The 24797-nt window shown below is 38.3% G+C and overlaps 1 protein-coding gene across 8 annotated transcripts in view; it reads right to left on the reverse strand.

The window, feature by feature from the left end:
* QKI (QKI, KH domain containing RNA binding) overlaps positions 1-24797 on the reverse strand; it is a 160042-nt gene that overhangs the window by 98659 nt on the left and 36586 nt on the right. For 7 of the 8 annotated variants that reach the window (XM_025294298.3, XM_025294294.3, XM_025294297.3 and 4 more), the window contains exon 2: positions 12456-12598. In XM_025294298.3, the coding sequence (XP_025150083.1) occupies positions 12456-12598 (143 nt within the window). Of the gene's footprint in view, positions 1-12455; positions 12599-20250; positions 20390-24797 lie in introns of those variants that run through there. The other variant, XM_045161904.1, reaches the window with a different exon arrangement.

Consider the following 24797-nt stretch of genomic DNA (forward strand, 5'->3'; position numbering starts at 1 on the left):
AAAGTTTCGACATATGTCTCGTGATTTTCACTTTCATCTACTCACTAACGTAAATGAAAACACCAATCAATATTCATGTCAGAACTAAACCAACTGAAACCAGTATGGCCAGAGATATTAGAGTTTGGGGGGGCGGGCGGGGGAATCAACGAAAAGTCTTCTGTTTAAGAAAAAAATGAATATATCAAAATGTCATGTACTTTTGGAGAGTTAGATGTCTTATCCCTTCTCTATCTTCATGTTAATTCTAGATAAGCAGCCAGATATGTCTTCTTAAGGTACATAATTACTATAGGAACCATTCTGCAAACCAATCGTATATCAGGCCTTCATACACGTCTTCTGTTGGTGGCACAGGACATATAAGAAGCAGCAGTTACACCAACAGATGCAAAAGTGAAGAAAAGTAACCAATAATAACCAAACTATTAAATTTATAGCATATGAATCTGGATAACCTAAATCATGTCAAGTCTTTCTCTTCTGAGTATAAATATAATTTGCAAAAAAGAGGAAACCATTCAAAACAAACTCAGGTTAATAAGATGATTATTCTTTAGGAAGCTAAACAACACGTACTTAGAAAAACAAGAAATTATCAATTAAAATAAAAGATATGAAGGCAATGAAAGCCAACAAGGGTCTGATGACACAAACAGAAGACAGTATCTTTGAAAGTGTAAGGCCCAAACACTTACACACGAGGCCTTTTCAAAGATCCCTAGCTACTTTTCAAACCTTTATCTTTGCTTTTAGCCTTCTGTTCAGAAACATGTTGTTCTCTAAAACAGCGGGGACTTTGAATTTTTGTTCCCTGTAATACCTTTCTTTCTCTTTTCTTCTCACCAAACACGTCCAATTCTCATTTCATAGTATTAAGCTCAAGTAGTCCTTCAGTGACTTCCTTGGTTGGTAACTCCTAGAGACTGCTGTTTTCCCCTAAGTGAGGACCCACCTCTTAAAGCCCTCCTGTCTCACCGTCTGCAATCATCTGCATGTCTTTTACAGCGCATTCTTTTGAAATCGGAAACCAGCACCGCGCGTACGTGCGTGTATGTGAATCCACAGTGCCTCACACGACATACAGCACAGAGAAGAAATGAACACAGGCAGCACAGGAACGCTTACACATCCCAAAAACTTATTAAATGGACGCCTGACTGTTTTCAGAATAAAATTCAAATGAGAGTTAATGATGTCACAGAAACAACTGTTATTTCCTACCCACAAAAATGGGTGGCCAGGCTCAAGTGGTATAACCACGGACTACTCCAGACCCCATTTCATTCACCAGCTTTGGAGGGGAGAGGGTTAAGATTAAGAAGATTCTGTTACTGACTGCTTCACTCACTCCCAGGAGACACTGCTCTCCCAAAACAGGACAAAAAGAGATCAGCACCTTGACCTTTCCTGTAACACCTAACACCCAGTAGCTCTGAGGAGCAGGTCTCTCTCTAATGATGCTTCAATATGGAAGCATCATAAGCGCAAGGACTATGTCATTCAGCATTTCTTAGATGTTGAGTACTATGAAGTATGTTCTACTATGAGTGTTCCTCAAAAGTGAACTTCGATGCTTGGCACTTTAGCCACATTGAAAAGTGAAAGAAAGTTAAAGTGGCTCAGTCGTGTACGACTCTTTGCGATCCCATGGACTGTATAGTCCACGGAATTATCCAGGCCAGAATACTGGAATGGGTAGCCACTGGGGATCTTCCCAACCTGGGATCAAACCCAGGTCTCCCACATTGCAGGCAGATTCTTTACCAGCTGAGCCACAAAGGAAGCCCAAGAATACTGGAGTGGGTAGCTTATCCCTTCTCCAGTGGATCTTCCCAACCCAGGAATCAAACCGGGGTCTCCTGCATTGCAGGTGGATTCTTTATCAACTCTGCTATCAGGGAAGACTTACCTGCATTATTAAGTCACTTAATCCTCACAACACACTAGAAGGTAGTTACCATTATCATCTCCATTTAACACATTTGAGGTTACAAAAGTAGTCCCAATCCTACAACACCTCAAGTCCAGACACTTCATCAGTATAGCATAAAGCCTCTCTTCTAAAGACCCTGATTCCACCTGGTGTTCGTGGGTAGCTCAAAACGTTTAGCACAAAGTCTAGAAAAACCCTCTTCAGATTTAAGTTGACTTTCACAATGAGCCCAAATGTAACTTATTTTCCACATACATCACAGAACATACCATTACCATACTCCTTTCACATGACCACCCCTTTTCAATATCCTCATCTGTCTGTTACTGACTAGGCTCAACATCCACATCCTTTGTACCTTAACCAAACCTTTCACATGAATGAAAACTTGTACGTGATCATTACTTCATTCACATGATTCAATGGCAAATATGCATAGACTTCAGCACAGACACACACACAGAGAACAGCACAATTATTTGAATCAAGACTGATCTTACAAGTGTTACCTCAGACCCTGCAGTTAAGTCTGAGATATCAAATATTTAGTAATCCTGACCATGTATTGATTATGAATACAGCCTAAGGCTCTTTGAAACTGGTTTCTTAAATTTTGCTGCATAAATATCACTCTCATAACTGTTCCAAAAGTACTAATTCAGCTCTTAAAGAAACCTGCTCTTCTGGGGCATAAATTTTAGTTACATTTGACTTACTGGTAATTTACACTACCCTTGCTTCAATGTTCCTAAATTGTTAAGAACAAACTCAGTTCACAGTGATTCTGAATTATTCTAAGTAAAAATTCTAATAATTTTCAATTATTAAATTCTATTAATACAGTACGTTTACCATCTCTTACTCTTGGTTCCTCTACAGTATTATCCTCCACATGTAACAGACTACAAAATCTTAAGATTTTAATTTTAATCTGTTCCCTGTCTTTGTTCCAACTGTCACTGCCATTCTTCAGGCCCTTGCTACTGAACGATATCAAAATTTTACAGTTTTATACTCATATCTCTTCATGTTTCTACTCATTTCTCAAATTTTGCTTTTTTATTTTGTTTAACCTGTCCTTAAAACTGCAAATTTGTACTGCTCTTATATAATCTTACAAATAAAAAGGCAAAAAAGTAATAAATCACTGTTCTATAACCCCAAGCAATACAACAGTGATAAATTTTTTAAACTCAAATCAATTCCTTACCAAGTAATGAAGAAAAAATTATCATACCAATATGAAACATGGACGTGGCCAAGTTCATGGTAAGCAGGCTACTTATTGATATTGTTTCTGAATTTAGGAAAAGCTTCCTGGTGGCTCAGACAGTTAAATAATCTGCCTGTAGTGCAGCAAACCAGGGTTCGATCCCTGAGTCAGGAAGATCCCCTGGAGGAAGGGAATGGTTACCCACTCTAGTATTCTTTCTTGGGAAAACCCATGGACAGAGCAGCCTGGTAGTCTCCCCAGTGGCTCAGCAGTAAAGCATCTGCCTGCAATGCAGGAGACCCGGGGTTCCATCCCTGGGTCAGGAAGATCCCCCGGAGGAAGGCACAGGCAACCCACTCCAGTACTCTTGTCCGGAGAATCCCATGGACTGAGAAGCCTGCCGGCTACGGTCCACAGGATCACAGAGAGTCACAAAGAACTGAAGTGACTGAGCAACACACACATTGTAATCAAAAGTTAGATTTCAGGAATTTCCTAATTTATTATAAACTATTTAGTTCTAAAGAGATGGGTTTACTAAGACATATAACATACTTTATACCAAAGAAATAATTAAATTTAGTTCTATGGCTAATCATTAAAAAGTTCTATTTCAATGCCTGCAGGGTAAAACCGCGTCACTTACGTCTCCTGCCATTGGCAGGCGGGTTCTTTATCACCAGCGCCACCTGGGAAGCCCAAAAGTTAAGACAAATTCTATCAAAAGCTACAATAGTTTTCTGCTCACACTCAAACCAAAAGAAGGTATACATAATGAGTTCATTCACTCACAAAATAAACTTAGATCACCTATGTTAAGCAGGCACAAAAACGGGTGGCCAAGTTCAAGGGGTATAACTGTAGACTACTCCACACCCCATTTCATTTTTACCAACTTTGGAGGGGACAGAGTAAGGATTAAGAAGTTTCTGTTACTGACTGTTTCACTCACTCCCAGGAGACACTGTTCTCCCAAAATGGGCCAAAAAAGATCAGCACCTTGACCTTTCCTTTAACATCTAACACCCAATACTCCTGAGGAGCAGGTTTCTCTCTAATTTTTCTATTCCTTTGATTACTTCAGTGAGAATCTTAGAGATATGGAGGTTAAAGCCTGTGATGAGGTTACCATCTAATTCCTTAAGACCTCTGTCACAGTAATTTTAACCAAGCAGATCCTAATAATCTCTTTTTGGATAAGATAAATCACAGGCAAAATTTTCTATCTCAACTGAGTTTGGAAAACATTTGCTTACAAGTAATTATTCTTCCCTAAAAACTAACTCCATCTTTTAGCTTGTTCTTCTACACACTAGTCCTTTTTAATATCAAACTGTTACTTACAAAAGAAAGCATTCCTATTTTAAGACGAGATTACTTTAAAAATCGTTAAACTTTGAAAAAATTTAAACCAAAAAAAACTAGTTTTCAGATTGTCTTTTTTGGAATAATTTCTATTAACACCCTAAGAAATTTAGTATATCTCAGACCACAAAGAGCCTATTAAATATCTGGTACACAGCAGGCCTTTGAAATATCCTTGCAGAGTAAAATAAAAATGAAACTTAAAAACCAAATGTCATGAAACGGACCTTCACTGAATTGATCTGTTTAAAGTTCTAAGTCAACAATAACAGTCTCTCTTCCTAAAACTTAAAGACATGCTCTATGTTATCAAATTGTACTGCTAAATTACAAACTCCAATAGGTTAATATGTAATCTGAAACATTTCACACCATTCAATAAAAATATATTATCTAACCTTCTTCAAATCAACAACCTATCTTTAAGAGGTTTCTGTATAAAATATCAAAGAGAGATGTGCAGATGTTTTTATTTTCACTTGTAATTAAGATCATATCCTGCCAAATATCAAGGTTTAACCTAGGCATTGAAAAGAGAGACTTGGCCGATCGTTAAATTTTTACTTATTGTCCATCAGTTTCTCAGAACAACGAACGACCAAAGTAGTTTATATTGAGTCTTTCAACACAACAAGAAAGTCACAAAAGTCAAAGGACAAAGGCTTAAGTAAAGATAACCAACTGCATTGATCTCTTTTCTCCTCTCATAATTCCTCCAAAACAAAAGTCAGCTCAGCAGCCATTCTGCAGGTGACAATCTTAAGAAACTGAATCTGACCAATAACTCCATACCAACTCAGAAGCTATCACTAGCCAAATTTTATCTGCAAGCCCAGGAGAAATAAACTGAAAAGGAATTTAAAAATTACGTTCCACCATTAACATAGATTATTATTAGGAGCTAGACCCCGGTTCGATTCCTGGGTCAGGAAAAAGCCACTGGAGAAGGGCTAGGCTACCCACTCCAGTATTCTTGGGCTTCCCTTGTGGCTCAGCTGGTAAAGAATCCACATGCAATGTGGGAGACCTGGGTTCTATCCCTGGGTTGGGAAGATCCCCTGGAGAAGGGAAAGGCTACCCAATCCAGTATTCTGGCCTGGAGAATTCCATGGACTCTGTAGTCCATGGGGTCGTAAAGAGTTGGACACAACTGAGCCACTTTCACTTTCCATAGAGAGTACCGTGAAAAACATTATAAACCCACGTTATTAATTAGCGTTGCCATGTTGAAGTCCTACAAGCTGGAAAAAATATTTGAAAGGGCATTTACCCATCTTACAATCCGTGTAAACACACTGACAATATATGTCCTCATGACAGCTTAGATCCAAGACAAACCTTTCAAGACTCTAACTGTTCAAAATTAAGACCCATTTTTAAAACATCACAAGGTCAAATTATCTTCATAAAATATTTCTGGGAAAAGTCTCACTACAACTTAATCATGCCCGAAGCTAAAACAGTTTTGCAATCTCTGTTTACATATACACTAGGCTAACTAAGGCACCTGACAGCTAGCCCTTGCCAATGTTTGGAACTTGCTCTACCACTCTGGCACATCCTATAAAGCCATTTCTCAGAGCACAGAAATGATAACCAGGCAACTTTAATGACACAATTATCACTGACTCACTGAAACACAACATCTTTGATCAATCAGAGTTAACTCCATTCACGTACTGTTTATAAGATCGTCATGGATTCAAACAAGTCCTTCCTTAATAACTGGCCAAACCAACACTATGATGGCCTATGTATAACTTTAATCTTCATTCCTGTTTGTCCTTTTATGAAAGTATGATAAATAGTCTTAAAGGATTTAATGCAACAGCTTTTCTCTTTCATACAATACTGTGGGCTCCTTCAAGGATGGGGAATTTTTCCTTCCTCATGATCACAAGAACCTTACTGAGTGCTCCATCATATATCATATATTTGTTATCTTCATTACTCTTAAATAATTCTATGATGATCTTATAGACAAGTAAACATTCTAAAGTTAACATGGGCTCAAAGTCAATGTGATAGTCTCAATTTCCAGTCCCTTCTCATGTGGACGGAGTGACTTGGTAACACAGTTTATCATCAACCTCAGCACTGTTGACACTGGGGGCAGAATTCTCTGTTGTTGGGGCTGTCCTGTGCACTGTAGGGTGTCTAAGGGCATCCGTAGCACCTCTACCAGATGCCATTAGTACTCCTTTCAAGTTGTGACAACCAAAAATAGCTCCAGAAACTGTCAAATGCCCCCGAAGGGCAAGATCAATCCATAGCTGACAACCACCAAGCTAAGGGAATGTTGGCTGAGGGAGAAAGAGCAGAGGTCCTTCAGGTGCTTAAGCAATTTGGCTCGGCTCTGACGCTCCAGTGACCTGCCAGGAGAAGGGCTTGCTCCAAGCAGCTGCTGCCCCCTTGGGCGGAGCCTAGCAGGAACATAAAGGTAACATAAAGGTAACATAAAGGTAACCGAAACACCCACAGCTGGCCCAGCTATCCCAAGCTGGCTAAACCCAATCAGCAGAACTGCAGCCCACACAGTGTAGACTAAATAAAGAACACAGAAATCAATACTTGTTATTTTAAGCCACTGAGTTTTAGGACAGCTTACATAGAGCACTGTTGTGGCAATTGTTGACAAATACAGCCACTAAAGGAGTAAGCCAGGATTCAAAACCTGACTCAAAAACCCACTAGTACCTCAACTGTATCAAGCAGTTTTCTTTACTGAATTAATATTCCCACCTCAAGGTTATGCTTAATACTAACAGAGATGCAATACAATCCACTTTATTAATAAGTATAAATACTAAAAGTTAAATTTGTAAAAAATTTTCAATACATTTTCAACAAGCTACTCATATTATCTTCTCATTCCCACACCATTAAGCCACTAATTCAAAAAACACTGTGGACATAATACAGCACAATCTCATTTCTCAAACACTGAATCTAAGGCTTCCTTCTCTTATCAGTCCCAGAGTTATACACAGCCAAACCCAAAACAGTATCTCCAAGTTAACACTTATTTTTATAAATAAGTTGCTATATGTAAACTTAAAAGACAACTTTTTTAAAAGTTCAGCAATATTTAAAAGACAAATTTTCATACAGATACACACAACAAATACTTATCATACAGCCACCGTTTACTGGACATTATGCCAGGCAGTGAGACTATAAAAAAGGACACCACCACCACCCTCCTGGAGCTTTACATCCTGGCAATACCTACACAGCATTATGGCATTTTCCAAATGTCTTACACATACTAATTCACCTACACGTCCTCACAAGCCTGTTAGAGACTACCTCTATACAGAGACAAAGAAAATCATGACTGGATTTGCCCAAAGCACAATACAAGCACTAGGGCCAGCCAGGAGTCCGAGTTCACACATGTGGACCACTGCACTACACTGCCCCTTTGCAGCTTTACTGAAAGCATTTTCGAGTCAAAGAGCGTGAGTTCGCTCACAAAATCAATTCCTCATACAAAAGGAGGAGGTAAGACAAACACATATGTAATGATCTCTAAGATATATTAAGAAAAACGGGAACAAGAAAAACACATACTTGTTTCATTGTGACCAATACCTAATTCGTAATTCTGAAATAAAAATATTTTCTATACTGCCAAATTTTGACACTCTTGTTTCATTTTAATTATATTTTTTTTTAAATGATGAGATACAGTTCCTAGTACAGACTACAGCACAGTTAGTTACTATTCATTTGGTATGTACTGATAACCTCAAAGAGAAACTACATGCAGACTCCAACTCTGCCAAATACTTTCAAAGGAAATTTAAAATCAAGGTATGAAAAAACTGGTCTGGAGGACCAAAATAAACCACTGAATTTCTAATTTAAAAAGCTTTGATAAAATAGATATTTTGGGGTGTCAGTAATTACCCACAACTCATACACCACCTGCCTCACTGACACGCCTACATATGGATGTCTGACTTCAAGTGAAAGTGAAGTTGCTCAGTCGTGTCCGACTCTTTGCAACCCCATAGACGGTAGCCCACCAGGCTTCTCCATCCATGGAATTTTCTAGGCATGAATACTGGAGTGGGTTGCCATTTCCTTCTCCAGGGGATCTTTCTAACCCAGGGATTGAACCCAGGTCTTCCACATTGCAGGCAGAGCCACCAGGGAATCTCAAACTTCAAACTTCAAACTCAGCTAGAAGTCAGAAATGTGAAGCCCCACCCCAAACCTGCTCTTCCCTCAGTCTTTCACAGCTCAGGAATTGGTGATTGTTACTTCAACCAATCAAAACCTCCGAGCTACTCCTCTGAGTTTTCCCTCACCCTCCATATCCAATCTGCCAGCAAATCTTACTGGCTCTTAGGTTATCAATTATGTAGGATCTGAGTATTTCGAAGTCCTCTTGTTCAAGTTCCTCCTCTGCCCCCAGCTGGTCTCCCTGCTGTCAGTATCACCCACAGCCTTTCTCCACACAGAAGCCAGAAATAAGCTACTAAAACCTAAATGACCCCACAGCACTCCGCAGCTTTCCATTTCACATTCAGTAGAAAGTGAAAGCAGAGAGTGAAAAAATTGGCTTAAAGCTCAACATTCAGAAAACTAAGATCATGGCATCCGGTCCCATCACTTCATGGGAAATAGATGGGGAAACAGTGGAAACAGTGTCAGACTTTATTTTTCTGGGCTCCAGAATCACTGCCGATGGTGACTGCAGCCATGAAATTCAAAGACACTTACTCCTTGGAAGGACAAGTTATGACCAACCTAGATAGCATATTCCAAAGCAGAGAAATTACTTTGCCAACAAAGGTCCATCTAGTCAAGGCTATGGTTTTTCCTGTGGTCATGTATGGACATGAGAGTTGGACTGTGAAGAAGGCTGAGCCCCGAAGGATTGATGCTTTTGAACTGTGGTGTTGGAGAAGACTCTTGAGAGTCTCTTGGACTGCAAGGAGATCCAACCAGTCCATTCTGAAGGAGATCAGCCCTGGGATTTCTTTGGAAGGAATGATGCTAAAGCTGAAACTCCAGTACTTTGGCCACCTCATGCAAAGAGTTGACTCATTGGAAAAGACTGTGATGCTGGGAGGGATTGGGGGCAGGAGGAGAAGGGGACGACAGAGGATGAGATGGCTGGATGGCATTACTGACTCGATGGACATGAGTCTGGGTGAACTCCGGAAGTTGGTGATGGACAGGGAGGCCTGGCGTGCTGTGACTCATGGGGTTGCAAAGAGTCAGACACGACTGAGCGACTGAATTGAACTGAACTGAATATCCAAAATCTCTACATGATAGGCACTCTGCTAACTTTCTAACCTCGAATCTCACCACACTTGCCAAGCGTGCACTGAACTGCTGCTGATCTCTCTGCCTGGAACGGCCTTTCCCCAGATGATTGAATGCCCTCCCCCCATCACTCTACTCTTGTCTCTGCACTCCCTTCATCTTATAAGAGATTCCTTGACTGTAAACACATAGCCACTGTGCATCTCCTTTTTCCCACAGCACTGACAGGACCTAAAGAAAACATCCTCTTGCTTCTTGTCTGTCTCTACTACTGCAATGCCTGCTCCTCAAGAGTTCACTGCCCCCATCTGCCTCCTGAAACAACGCCTGGTAAAAGCACCCTACGTGACAACCTTTGAGCCTGGCCTAGGATGACAACCTACACAAATGAGAGCAGGGCTTCTCAAGCTTCAGCGTACATGGTTATTGTCCACGTGGCTTGGAAGGCAGACTGCTGAGCTGTGGCCCGGAGTTGCTGATTCAATTAGTCTGGGCTGAGGTTTGAACATTTACAAGTTCCCAGGAGGTGTGGATACTACAGTCCCAGGACCACATTTCGAGAATCAGTGAACTAAACATTGTTTCACTCCAACACACCTGTCAGCAACTGAAGTTGACCATGACAATGAATCTCAACTGGTGGAAAAGGACAGGAATATAGTAAAAAGGTGCCTCCCCGCTTTGGATCCACAACATAAAACACATCTATTCTGACTCAGAGGATTATACAGGACTTGTGTCTTTTAAGTAATGCACTATAAACATCACTCCGTACATGGCATTTTTTTTAAGAATGGGGATCAGGCAAGTTAAGGTTATTCTCTAACACAGTCTCATGCTCTTACACAGTCTACGTTAAAGACTACTGCTGGATCTTTATCCTTTAAACAAGCAGATGAGAACGTCGCTATCTTTTAAAGAGATAATGAAACACAAAAGTAGTAGACACCAACCGGGATGGACAGCTGCCCAAATCACAATTTACCATCCCTAAAAATAATCCAATACCCAGGGTGGTCTAGGTTATGTCAGTTAATCCCAGGCCTTACTCATGGCAAACTGGCCCAAAATACATTCTCTCTCCTAAGAATATGAAGTTTGAAAATAAAATCTGAGAGACATGATGTCAAATTATGTAGCACATGGAATGCTGCTCAATGTTACCTGGCAGCCTAGATGGAATCGGAGTTTGAAGGAGAATTTATACATGTATCTGTATGAACTACCACAATATTATTAAATGGAAGTTAAAAACAGAAAAAGAGCAAGGCTCTCAACAGGGAAGGTCTAAACTTTCACTACTGAGGTTCTCAAACCTGCCCTGGTTCCTGTCTTATATACAGCTTTGTTCTCCAGCTATTCCTTTAACCCTTAGTACTACACCCAATTATCTTCCAACAAACTCCTTTTTGCCTAAATCATCCAGAATTGTTTATATATTTGCAACAAAAATACTTATTAAAAAAGAGTAAATTATTAACTTGTAAGAAAACTGTATTATTAATAGAAATGCACCTTATGTAATATCAACATTTTCCCCCATCAACTCGCCATTTATTTCCAATCTCCAAACTACGATAGTACCCACATAATCAATCCATCTCAGACTGCACATCACATTTCTGACTTTACAGTATCAACTCCTTCTTGTACTTCCTTTCAGAAAAGTCCTCTGAAGCTCAGCAAAAAGACATTTGATTTGCCTCAATATATTCAGTAGCTACTGGATGACTATTATGTGCCAATATTGCATGCACTGGGAATACAGAAGTAAATAACAAAAACAGGTTCTTGGTACCTTATATTTTGCTGGGGTGAGACAAGAAATTAAAAACAAAAACAAAAAACAACTAGATAATAAGTGCTATTGCAGAAAAATAGAGACGTATGTGAAATAATGAGTAACCAGATTGCTTTTATATTAAAAGGTCAGAGGAGGCCTCTCTAAAGTGACATTTAAGCTAAAATCTTAATGACAAGAAGAAGCCAGCCGGTTAAGATCAATGCAGAGAAAACATAAAGGTACTTGGGCTAGGAATAGACTTATTCTTAACAGCTAATGTGACTACAGGGTGTTGAGGAAGAAGGAAAATCGTTTAGGATGAGGTCAGAGATAGAAAGTACCATATCACATAGGGCTTTGTAACAAAAGGCAAAGAGTTTTGAGCCTTTTATAAATTAATTGTATAGTATAAGGAGGCTATCCAGGACAGGATACTCAGAGAATAGCTGAGCAAGGAACGAAGATGAAAAAAATTATAAATAGTGGTTATGATAAAAATTTAAGCACTGCAAGGAACCTTAGCTATCAGAGCCTAGCCCCTCATTTTGCTGAGAGGGTGATGCAGCTTCAGAGGCTGGGCCAAAGACAAGCACTAAGTTGTACTTGGTGCTTTCTGACATTCAAGCCAAAGTTCTTTCCATAATTCTGAAATCTAGAACTAAGTCTTTACTATGTGCATTTCCAAAGTGACACAGCAACATCCAAACAAAAATATATATTTTTAAGTAATTTTATATTATTCACACGTCTAGTCCCTCGTGTGAAATTTTTTTAAAGCAGCTGCCAATGCTTACCACCAGATATATCTCTTTCCAAAGAATGTGAATCAGGAAAAAAGCAAAACAAAACATTGAATATAAACAAAATATACTTACATCTGGGTATTCTTTTACAGGCACATAAAGTTTCTCTTGTAACTGAACAATAGGTCCCACAGCATCAGGCAACTCTGCACTCCTTTTCTCTGTACTGCCATTTAATGTGTCATTGTACATGTCTTTCCGTACTCTGCTAATTTCTGTTAAAAGTAAAAATTTTAAATGTGTTAGACAAAAAAATATTCTTACTAGTCCAGGAAAAAAATAAATAAGAGGGTAAGGGAGGATTTCATTGATTAAGTGTTAAAACTCAAAGAAGTCAAGAGTTGTTGACCTATACTGTCATTCTCTGGATTAAGTCTGCGTATAACCAAACTACAGTCTTAAGTAAATTCTACCAGAAACCAAATTTACACCAAATAATATATTTTATTAAAAATAACTTCAGAGCCCACACTCCTATTCACTATAATACAAACCAGTTATTTTACCTAATTTCTCCATGCCTAAACAAATGACAGCTTCAGCCAAATACCTCCCCGAGAATGCCTAGCAGACAACACTAATGCCAAAGGCTCCTTTATACTTCAGAAATCATCTGAATGAAACTCAAACTGGACCACTTCCTTAGATATTTTAAGTATCTCTGGAATACCCAAACAGAGATGTCCAATAGATAGAGAGATTCAGAAGTCTGAGTGTGATACACAAACGTACTGGTTAAAGCTACAAGAACAAAAAAGATGTCCTAAGGGGGGATTGGGAGGAGAAAGAACTGAATGACCCTAGGAAAAGCAACTTCTAAGGAGTAAGAAAAGAAGCTCCAAACCAAGAAGTAAAGGAGGTAGATAGGGGAACTAGGGAAGAGAGGCATCTAAGAAGCTAAGAAATGACAGATTCAAGGACAGGGTCATCAACAGTATCAAATACCACAAAAGCGTGATAAGGTAAAGAGCAAAAAGGGGGTACCTTGGATTTGACCATTAAGTCAATGTTGATCCAGAAGTTGTGAGGAAAAGATGGTATGGAGATCAAACTACACTGAGTTAATGAATGAAATACAAGAAACCAGAGATACCTAAAGTCAATGATTTTTAAAAACAATTATCATGACAGCTCTCAGGTATAACTATGACTTCTTAAAAAAAAATGAGAAATCTATTATAATGGATCAAGTCCTATACAAAGAAATCACTTCTTTCAAGAGTTCTTTATGTAGCTTTTACAAAGTGCTGAAGGACAGGCCCTAGCCTACTGCAATACACTACTAACAGCTGTCATTATTAATTTAGCTGAATGTTTCTGTAACCAACTCTCAATGATACAGACCATGTCCTCCTTTGGGAAGAGGCTTGGGTCCATTAGTATTGATATTTAAAAATAAGATCCCAAAAGAACTAATTATTAATAAAAAAATTTAGATAAGATGACTAGGTTAAAGAATACATACATATTAAAAAAAAACAACTTCACCTGGAGAGAGAGATACATTTACCACTCCTGTTGTATTTGTATCCCTTCCAAACATTGAATTTCAATTTATTGCTATTAAGGAACTATCAAAAGCAATGCACACTTTAATTTTCCTAGTTATTTAAATTGCTTTCAGTTAAATAAAATCCACTACAGTAAAAAGGCATGATCAAAGATGTTTTTACCCAGCTTTATTAGTCCAACTGGTGAGAATTCTGCACTACAGTATATTTTCTGCTTCACTGATGGCAATGTTCATTTTATGACAAATCTTATCTCTTTAACAATTTGCTTGTCAAAGTTTACCAAATGTTTATGTCTTATAGCAGGTGAACTTTTGTAAAAGAAAATCAAAAGGTACCTTGTATTTAACTACATGATAAGGGCAACATTTGATTCTTTAAGTTCTTTTTTATACTTTTGCTTTCATAATGAACTCATCCCCAAAGATGTCCAGTATCAAATCAATGTTTATCTTAAAATTAGCATATGACAGCAATTCTCAAATTTCTAGTGACCAACAATTTAAATATAAATGGTTGTTTACATAATTATGTAATTATAGCACATAATTAAATGGAGGGCATGAGAAAAATTTAATCTAATTAAAACTGCACATCTATCCTTCAGTCCAGGTCTCTATGTAGAAGCACTTCCGACATTAGTTTATTCCATTAAAATTTCCTCTTCAAAAGCTGCCCAATTCTTATTATGAAGCTAATAACACTCAAATAAAAAGCTGACAATAGCATAAAAGGAAACCACAGACAAACTCTGCTTACAGACAGAGATGGAAATACCCTAAATGCACAGACATCACTGGCACAATGCACTAAGACAAGGTGGATTTTACACCATGAATGCAACAATAAGTCAGTATTTTTTTAATCTATTAACATAGTAATACATAGGCTGCAGAGGAAAAAGTGATTTTCAGGTAAATACATTTATCTAACTTAGAAAAGTTGAAATAATCAATTATAAATTAAAAAATTCAGATGACTAGACTTAAAAACAATATACAAAAAAACCCAGTAACATATATCTATCTGACCAGATGATATAATGGAAGAAAAGATACATTTACCACTTAAGCTGTATTTCTAGAAACATTTTTGTGATTATTTAATACCTTAAAAGTTCCATGAAATTTTGTTACCTATTATATCCTTGGTTCTTACAACAGCGGCTGGGAATACAGTGGGTCCTCAATTAATACTCAGTAAACGGGATTGATGGATGGGTGAATGGAGAGAGGAATGAGCCAGGTTCTAGGGCACTGAAGTTAAACAAGTCATGGTCCCAGCTCTCAAAAAATTTAGTCTAATATGGGAGGTCTATGAATACAGAGGCACTCTAAGGTAGAACAACAGTAAGTAAGAGATACGGATTAGACACAAAAGCAGGCATCGTCAACTCTGCTACAGACAGGGTATCAGGATCAAGAAAGAAGTCAAGAGGACAAGAACTCTGACTTTGTTTTCTAATGACAGGAGTATGTGAAACAAAATTACAATGAAATTATTTATTTCAGTCTCTAAAATATATCACTCAATTTAATAATAGAAAAGAAATTACATACAAGACAGCACTAATGGAAATGAAAAGACGACTAAGACAGTTTGAGTTCACAAGATATTTAGAATTTTCACTGTGGAGTACAACCAGCTGAGTACTACACCTTTATCAATAGCACCTTTCTAGCCAGAAAATCATGAGCGCTTCTCGGCACATTACTTAGGACACTCAAGACAGAACAAGTCCTGATGCCAGTTCTAACAGTAACCGTGTCATTTTAGAGTCTCTTACTTAACCTCTCGGTGCCTGTGAAAAGCGTACGCGAAAGGCGCTCAGTCGCGTCTGACTCTTCGCGACCCCATGGACTATTCACTCCATGGAATTCTCCAGGCCAGAATACTGGAGTGGGTAGCCTTTCCCTTCTCCAGGGTATCTTCCAACCCAGGGATCGAACCCAGGTCTCCGGCATTCCAGGCGGATTCTTTACCAACTGAGCCACAAGGGAAGCCCAAGAACACTGGAGTGGGTAGCCTATCCCTTCTCCAGGGGACCTTCTCAACCCAGGAATCAAACTGGCGTCTCTTGCATTACAGGCGAATTCTTTACCAAAAGTTTATCAGGGAAGCCCAAGACTACTGGAGTGGGTAGCCTGTACTTCATATAATTAAAGGTTGCTTATCGAATGATGGTGACTGAATCCACTGGATTCCAACCTCACTAGGCAAAAACTCATTTGTTATTTTCCCCATAACTCCAATGGTTTTCAAAGCTGCCTCCAAAGCACTTCATTCTTAAGGATAGCAAGAAGAGCTTTTGTTAATGCTATCCTATCAAGCTGATATGATCAAAGGCAAAGTATTACAGAAACTTGTCATAGGTATGGGCATGGGTAATGCTCTAATTCCTTCCTAAGTGGTGGGCTCACAGGTGTTCATTTATGAACCATACAAACGCCTCATAGTTAGTATGCTTTATACATTCTTTTGTTGCATCAAACATTACAAGATACAATGATATTAATGTCCCCATCTCCACACTACCTTCATCAAACTACCGCAGTGGTTTACAGAAGTAAAAGTTCAGAGCCATTTGCTTCCTCACCAAGTATACAAATTCCTACTACTTATAATTACCCCAAAATAACCCCAATATCAAGAAAACTTGTTTTAGACATCTCTAAATTAAGTTCTTAAACGTTATAAATTTACTGAATTTTCTCTGTCCTGAAATTTCTCCCACTCACCCCCACTCAACACTCCAAAGCTCATAAAAAAGTTCTGAAATCTAAGTGCCCTCTTCTCTAAGCTATATGACATAGTTTCATACTCTCTTACTCATTTAGGTGTAATTCGTCTGTCTCTTTTAAAATGGAAAACCCTGTACCACACACATCCTTCCCTGACCACCAATGAGTACGCAGCCTAAGGCTGCCTACCTCCAGTCCCAAACACTCCGCTTCCTTTGCACCTTTCAAGAATATTAATTGCTCTGGCCAGCAAACTGCACTGCTGACAAGGTCAAAGCTAAGTTTCAACCGTTCCATACTTCTACGGCTGTTTCCTTAGCAGGAGACAAATTAACATTTTTTCATGGTTGCTTTCTACCAGACTAATAGCTTCAGACTGAGAATCTATCAGCTGACATTCTTAAGGGATAACTATTCTGTGAGGCAAGGATCCAACTAACTGCGAGTTCACACCACACGTATTTCTCCAACCTGGATATTAAGACTTCAGGCACGCTTTATCAACTATCTGATGACATGTCAAGCTACACTAGAACTGGAATCTTCCTCTGGATCCACGAGAGCTAAACAGGAAACAATCACTTCTGGACTCTAAAGGCTGTGCTATAATTTTTTCAGCTTTGGGGAGTATTAACCTTTTTAGCAGTCAGACTCCTCTCATTTTCCATGTTTTCTTGAATTGATACTCAGTCCTCACATTTTTTTTTCAAATTCTAATACCTTAAAAACTATTCTTTTATCCAGTCCTGAAAATCTGCTTTGGCTGTACTGCTTTGTCTCTTCATATTTCTCTGCTTTAATTATCCTGATATTTTCCTTTTCCAAACTAAAGCTCAATTATCAGTCAGTGAATTATGCTCCTAAAAGGAAAAGCAGTTATTACACAGTTCTGTTTTATGCAACCTACTAATACCTCACTGGCCTTGAGTCATTTCCCTTTCCCCTAATTCACCTATGGATTTAACTAAAAGCTTTGTTTTAAAATCATTCTTATGTTTCATTAAGCCTTATCTAACTTTGGCTTTCAGTTTTTCCATTACCACCACTTTGACTGTATCTGAACTGCTGTACATGCATCCCATCCACTGCCACCTTACAATTTTGCACAGTTTTAAATTTTTTTGAAGTATAGTTGCTTTACAATGTGGTGTTAGTTTCTGCTGTACAGCAAAGTAAATCATATATCCACTTTTCTTAAAGATTTCCACCCCATTTAGGTGACCATGGAGTACTGAGTAGAATTCCCTGTGCTATTAGTAGATTCTCATTGGTCATCTATTTTATACATAGTAATGTAGCACATTCTTTTAAAATCTGAATTATCAAATTAACAGCTAACCACTCTGTGGAAGAATAGAGTGTCAGAAATAAAAACATGAAAAAAAAATACTGGAGAACAGAAAAATACAGACTGAGAAATCTAAATTACAAAATTAAGTAGTCATTTCCAGATCAGTAGAAAATGCTATGTATAAATTCAATGCTGCAAAAATGAAAAACTAGATAAAGAATAAAATATAGCCCTATTTTACTTTCTGATTTAGAATTTTAACAAAAAATTTAAACCAAGAAAACAAGATTAGGAAATATAAAAAATTTACCACCTCAGTAGTGAAGGAAAAAAAACCTAATAATATACATTTTAAAAAGGATTAAAAAATTATTTTAAGAATCTGTTAACAATGCAGATTAAAATGTAACTTTTCAGGGGGATGTCCCTGGTGGTCCAGTGGTTAATAATCTGTCTTACAATGCAGGGGATGCAAGCTTGATCCCTGGTCAGGGAACTAGATCCCACATGCCAATGGGCAACTGAGTCCCCAAACCAGAGCTAAGACCTACCTGCACAGCCAAAAAGAAATACTTTTTAAGGATGACTTTTCAAAACACTGAACAAAATCTGATGCAAACCACATGTTAAACTTAACGTTGTGACAGCTAATTCTAATTGCTCAACTGGCTAAGGAATTTCTGCTGAGCTATTCAAATTCTAAAAGATGATGCTGTGAAAGTGCTGCATGCAACATGCCAGCAAATTTGGAAAACTCAGCAGTGGCCACAGGACTGGAAAGGTCAGTTTTCACTGAATATCAAAGAATGTTCAAACTACTGTACAATTGCACTCATTTCACATGCTAGCATGGTCATGCTCCAAATCCCCCAAGCTAGGCTTCAACAGTATAACTGAGAACTTCCAGATGTACAAGCTGGATTTAGAAAGGGCAGAGGAACCAGAGATCCAACTGCCAACATCACTGGATCACAGAAAAAGCAAGAGAGTTCCAGAAAAACATCTACTTCCACTTCATTGACTATGCCAAAGCCTTTGACTGTGTGGATCACAAGAAACTGTGGGAAATTCTTCAAGAGATGGGAATACCAGACCACCTGACCTGCCTCCTGAGAAATCTGTATGAAGGTCAAGCAGCAACCGTTACAACCGAACATGGAACAGACTGGTTCAAAACTGGGAAAGGAGTGTGTCAAGGCTGCATACTGTCACCCTGTTTATTTAACTTATATGCAGAGTTCAGTTCAGGTGCTCAGTTGTGTCCGACTCTGCGACCCCATGAATTGCAGCATGCCAGGCCTCCTTGTCCATCACCAACTCCTGGAGTTTACCCAAACTCATGTCCATTGAGTCGGTGATGCCATCCAACCATCTCATCCTCTGTCAGCCCCTTCTCCTCCTGCCTTCCATCTTTCCCAACATCAGGGTCTTTTCAAATGAGTCAGGTGGCCAAAATACTGGAATTTCAAATTCAGCATCAGCCCTTCCAATGAACACCCAGAACTGATTTCTTTTAGGATGGACTGGTTGGATCTCCTTGCAGTCCAAGGGACTCTCAAGAGTCTTTTCCAACACACACAGGAATATGCAGAGTACATCATGCGAAATGCTGAGTTGGCTGAATCACAAGCTGGAATTACGAACTGGGAGAAATATTGATAACCTCAGATATGCAGATGATACTACCCTTATGGCAGAAAGCAAAGAGAACTAAAGAATCTCTTGATGAAGGTGAAAAGAGGAGAGTTAAAAAGCTGGCTTAAAATTCAACATTCAAAAAACGAAGATCATGGTATCCAGTCCCATCACTTCATGGCATATAGATGGGGAAACAATGGAAACAGTGACAGACTATTTTCTTGGGCTCCAAAATCACTGCAGACGGTAACTGCAGACATGAAATTAAAAGATGCTTGCTCCTTGGAAGAAGGGGTATGACAAACCTAGACAGTGTATTAAAAAGCAGAGACATTACTTTGCCGACAAAGGTCAGTCTAGTCAAAGTTATGGTTTTTCCAGTAGTCACACATGGATGTGAGAGCTGGACCATAAAGAAGGCTGAGCACTCAAGAACTGATGCTTTCGAACTGTGGTTATGGAGAAGACACTTGAGAGTCCCTTGGACTGCAAGGAGATAAAACTAGTCAATCCTAAAGGAAATCAACCCTGAATATTCACTGGAAGGACTGATGTTGAAGCTGAAGCTCCAACACTTTGGCCACTCATTGGAAAAGACGCTGATGCTGGGAAAGAGAGAAGGCAGGAGAAGGGGACGACGGAGGATGAGATGGTCGGATGGCATCATCAACTCAATAGACACGAACCTGGGCAAACTCCGGGAGACGGTGAAGGGCAGGGAAGCCTGGCGTGCTGCAGTCCACGGTGCCGTAAAGAGTCGGACACAGCTGCAACTGCACATCAACTGGCTGTAATCAAACAACAGACATTCACACTTTATTTGGGCATCTACATGCTTTTCTTTGACCTTTACACTTAAATTCATCAAAAATACTATCTGTATTATAATTAATATAACTGGAGTTAAAGTACAGAAAGAAATGAAAAGGTTACTGTATCATCTGACCATTAAAGCTTTTTAATTTAACATTTTCCCTTAATTTATTCAGTAAAGAGTCAACTACTTATAAATATATATATGCTTTGAGGTACACAGTATAGATTTTATAAACAAAATTAAAATGACAGCTTTGATCATTCCAAATGAAGTTTAAATGGGATCAATGATTTCTTCACTATCTGCATCCATCTCTTGCTGGACACTAAACTGGTACAGTGAGACAAAGGGCAAAGTAAGATTTTAGTTGTTTTAGGTTTTAATTAACAAATTGCCAGTCTCTATTCACATGAAATTCATTAAATCTTATAACAATAATATTAAAAGTCTACTTATAACTAAAAGACACCTGCCAACACACAACGAGATGGCTGTTATGTGCCCTGTACACGTAGGGGCAACAAACATCTCTTCTAAAAAAAGAAACCTCTAATTCAGGGTTTACTAAATACAGAGGGTTTTAAACATATTTTAAGCACAGCAAAACCCACAGAATAATATAACTTCACTGTTCTAATTTTAAAAAGCCACAGCCACAAGGTAAAGAAAAGAAATGAATTAAGAAGCAGGCTACTAGAGAATATCCACTACTTAATGGAACGTATTTTGCTTATTCAACCCAATATATCTGATTTAAATTTGAGTCAACTACACTGAAACTAGCAGGGTGTGGGGCAGGAATCAAGCTACTGCCAATGCTATAGATGGGGCCCTTTTTACTCTTTAATCAATCCAGAACTGGAAGTACAAAAAGAAAAATGATGAATGAAATTCAGCAGCCCTCTTTAAACTGCCCAAAATTAACTGTTCAAATTGTTGGTAAATTTCACATAAAAATATGAAATAGTCCGTCCTAGTTCCTTGACTGTTCTCAGCAGCAGTTATGTATTATGAAAGGTGTTTAACAGTAGCTGCATTTCCCTGGAAAGGCCCTTTCAAAGATTACAGAAAAGAAAGTCTATTATATGATCACAACCGAAGTATGTGAATTTTCAGACAGACACACAGAAGTCAACAAAAGGATATAACAACGACTAAGAGTAGTCATCTCTAAAAGGTAAGTTTACAGGGACAATTTAGTTTTCATGTTACCTCATGAACTTTTTTTTTTACAACAGTAACACTTAGAAAATGATAGTTATTTTCATTAGGATGGTAGAAACTCATTTAAATCAAAATGCAGAATAGGATTCCCCATATAAAATTATAATGAGGATTAAGTTATTGACTCTCAAGTCTAAAAATAAACCACACTTACCTATTTTTTAAAATATGAGCACCTCACCATGTTAAAATTCGGTACATGAATTATCATGTGATCCTCCCAGAATCTAAGATAGTATTTATTATAATATACATTTTCAAAAAAAAAAGGGGGGGGGGAGGAGAATGGAAAGCAGGAAGGAAGAAAAGGTTCAGAAATTAAAGAATTTGCCCAAGATCACAGATAGCCCAAGCAACTTTTATTTAGGGTTTCATAAAAGTGAAGACGAACTAAAAAGCCTCTTGATGAAAGTGAAAGAGGAGAGTGAAAAAGTCGGCTTAAAGCTCAACATTCAGAAAACTAAGATCATGGCATCTGGTCTTCCCATCTTCGTGGGAAACAGATGGGGAAACAGTGTCAGACTTTAGTTTTGGGGGCTCCAAAATCACTGCAGATGGTGATTGCAGCCATGAAATTAAAAGACGCTTACTCCCTGGAAGGAAAGTTATGACCAACCTAGATAGCATATTCCAAAGCAGAGACATTACTTTGCCAACAAAGGTCTGTCTAGTCAAGGCTATTGTATTTCCTGTGGTCATGTTTGGATGTGAGAGTTGGACTGTGAAGAAGGCTGAGCCCCGAAGGATTGATGCTTTTGAACTGTGGTGTTGGAGAAGACTCTTGAGAGTCCCTTGGACTGCAAGGAGATCCAACCAGTCCACTCTGAAGGAGATCAGCCCTGGGATTTCTTTGGAAGGAATGATGCTAAAGCTGAAACTCCAGGACTTTGGCCACCTCATGCGAAGAGTTGACTCATTGGAAAAGACTGTGATGCTGGGAGGGATTGGGGGCAGGAGGAGAAGGGGACGACAGAGGATGAAATGGCTGGATGGCATCACCAACTAGAAGGACATGAGTTTGAGTGAACTCCGGGAGTTGGTGATGGACAGGGAGGCCTGGCATGCTGCAATTCATGGGGTCGCGAAGAGTCGGACATGACTGAGCGACTGAATTGAACTGAACTGAAAGGACTTCTGGAACAAGAAGCCCTTAAAACTCACTTTAAGAGATGGTTAATAATTACAAATATAAAACAACAAACTGGAATAAACCAATTTTTGGTTTATTGCTACAGCCATACTGTAACAAGCATAGTCCAATATGTTCACTGTTTACTAGCAACTACCAAGAGTCTTTGCAGCCCTCCTCTTTCACGCCACGTTAAAAGAAAGCAGTTTTATGAATGAACTCTAGGCCTTGGTTCCCAGAAAAGTGACAATTCTAAATGAGTAAATGGATACATAACTGAAAAATGGCAACAGTCCATCACAAAAAAGGGAAAGCATTTTTTAAGTGAATAAAAATCAACTGAAAAAAAACTGAAACTTATTTAAATTTTGTATGGAGGTTAGTTACTTTTAAATCTGGTGAGTTTTACCTATTACATATCAAGTATTATTTAATAAAAATGTTGCCTTCTTGTCATTTATTTTTTAGAATATGCAGGAGAAACCAGTCTTTATATTAATTTTTGTTGTTATTAAAATTTAAATCCAAAAGTTAAGAAAGCTAGTTAAGAAACATCTCTCCATGAATATCTGCAGAATATGTAATGGTAAAATGGTAGGTGTTATCAGAATCCAGATAAATAGTTAATACTTGAGAATCTAGCAATTTTTACTAAGAACTCTTTCCCCAATCCTCTGAATATTTCTGGAAGAATAAAAATAAATTCATAGCAATGAAAATGGGTAACCATGATACAGGAGTGGAGGAGAGATTTTTCACCATATACTCTCTTAACAGGCCTTTGAATTCTGAATCATCTCCATGTATTAACTTTTCAAAATTACATTTTTAAGAAGCTTTTACTTGTAATACAATAATGGATTATAATCCATAATCCATTTATACTGATATAAATAACTGAATAATGAATGTAAGTGGGAGAAAAGATAAGTTTTCCTTGTAGAATTTCAATAATATATATAGTAGGAAAGACGGATAAGAAAAATCATCATAGATTACTACCAGAGTAATAATTACTGCAAGCAAGAAAACTATTCAATGGATGCTAAAATGGGTGAACAAAAGTAAGAGAAACAGGCTATCTGCACAGTTTCAGAGTATCTTCCCACAAGACATGTACTAATTACAAAGGAAAAAAGAAAACTGCACAGTGGAGAAACCTGGCAGACACCACCTTAACCAGATGATGGTCAATATCAAGAGAAAGACATGTGCTCTGGTGTGATGTGCTCAGAAGGGTCCAACAGCACTTCTGTGGTTTTCTGGTCCAAACTGCCTGAACTCAGACAAGTCCAAGTTCAAGAATGTTCTTCAATGTTCAGCTGCCTTCCAAAGTGTCAAGAAAAGTATCATGAAAGAATGTGACGCTGTCACAGAATGGAGGAAACTAAAGAGACATCCCCACCAAATGCAATATGGGATTTCTGATTGGATCCTGGACCAGGAAAAGCACACCTGTAGAAACACCAGTGAAATCTGAGGAAGTATCTGCAAATGAGTAAATAATCTCGAATCAATGTTAATTTCCTAGTCATGTGAGTTAACATTAACGTCTGCACTATTTTTCCTGTTTCTCTATAAGTAAGTCTAAACTCACTTTTTCAGAAAACTGTTTGCTTTAGCCTTCGAAGTTACTTATTCTAATGGAGGAGGATAGTTGTGGGAGAGAATGAAAGCCATGCAAACGTCTTACTTTTCTAGTATCTAAAAAAAACGAAAAAGAAAACATCTGTTTAGCAATAACACTGAGGATCTCAAAATCATTCAATATCATCTTTAATTCAAAATAACTAAAAATTTTTAAATAATCTCTTTAATTTTATCAGATATTGCTTAAAAAACATATGTACTTTAAATGCTCTTTAAGAACAAGGAAAAATACAATCAATAAATGATGACCTTTCTGTAGAAATGGGCTTCTCTGGTAGCTCAGATGGTAAAGAATCTGCCTGCAACATGGGAGATCTGGAAGATCCCCTGGAGAAGGGAACCCCACTCCAGTACTCTTGCCCGGAGAATCCCATGGACAGAGGAGTCTGGCAGGCTACAGTCCATGGGGTCGC

Source organism: Bubalus bubalis, chromosome 10 (genome assembly GCF_019923935.1).
Source record: "Bubalus bubalis isolate 160015118507 breed Murrah chromosome 10, NDDB_SH_1, whole genome shotgun sequence".
Taxonomy (NCBI): domain Eukaryota; kingdom Metazoa; phylum Chordata; class Mammalia; order Artiodactyla; family Bovidae; genus Bubalus; species Bubalus bubalis.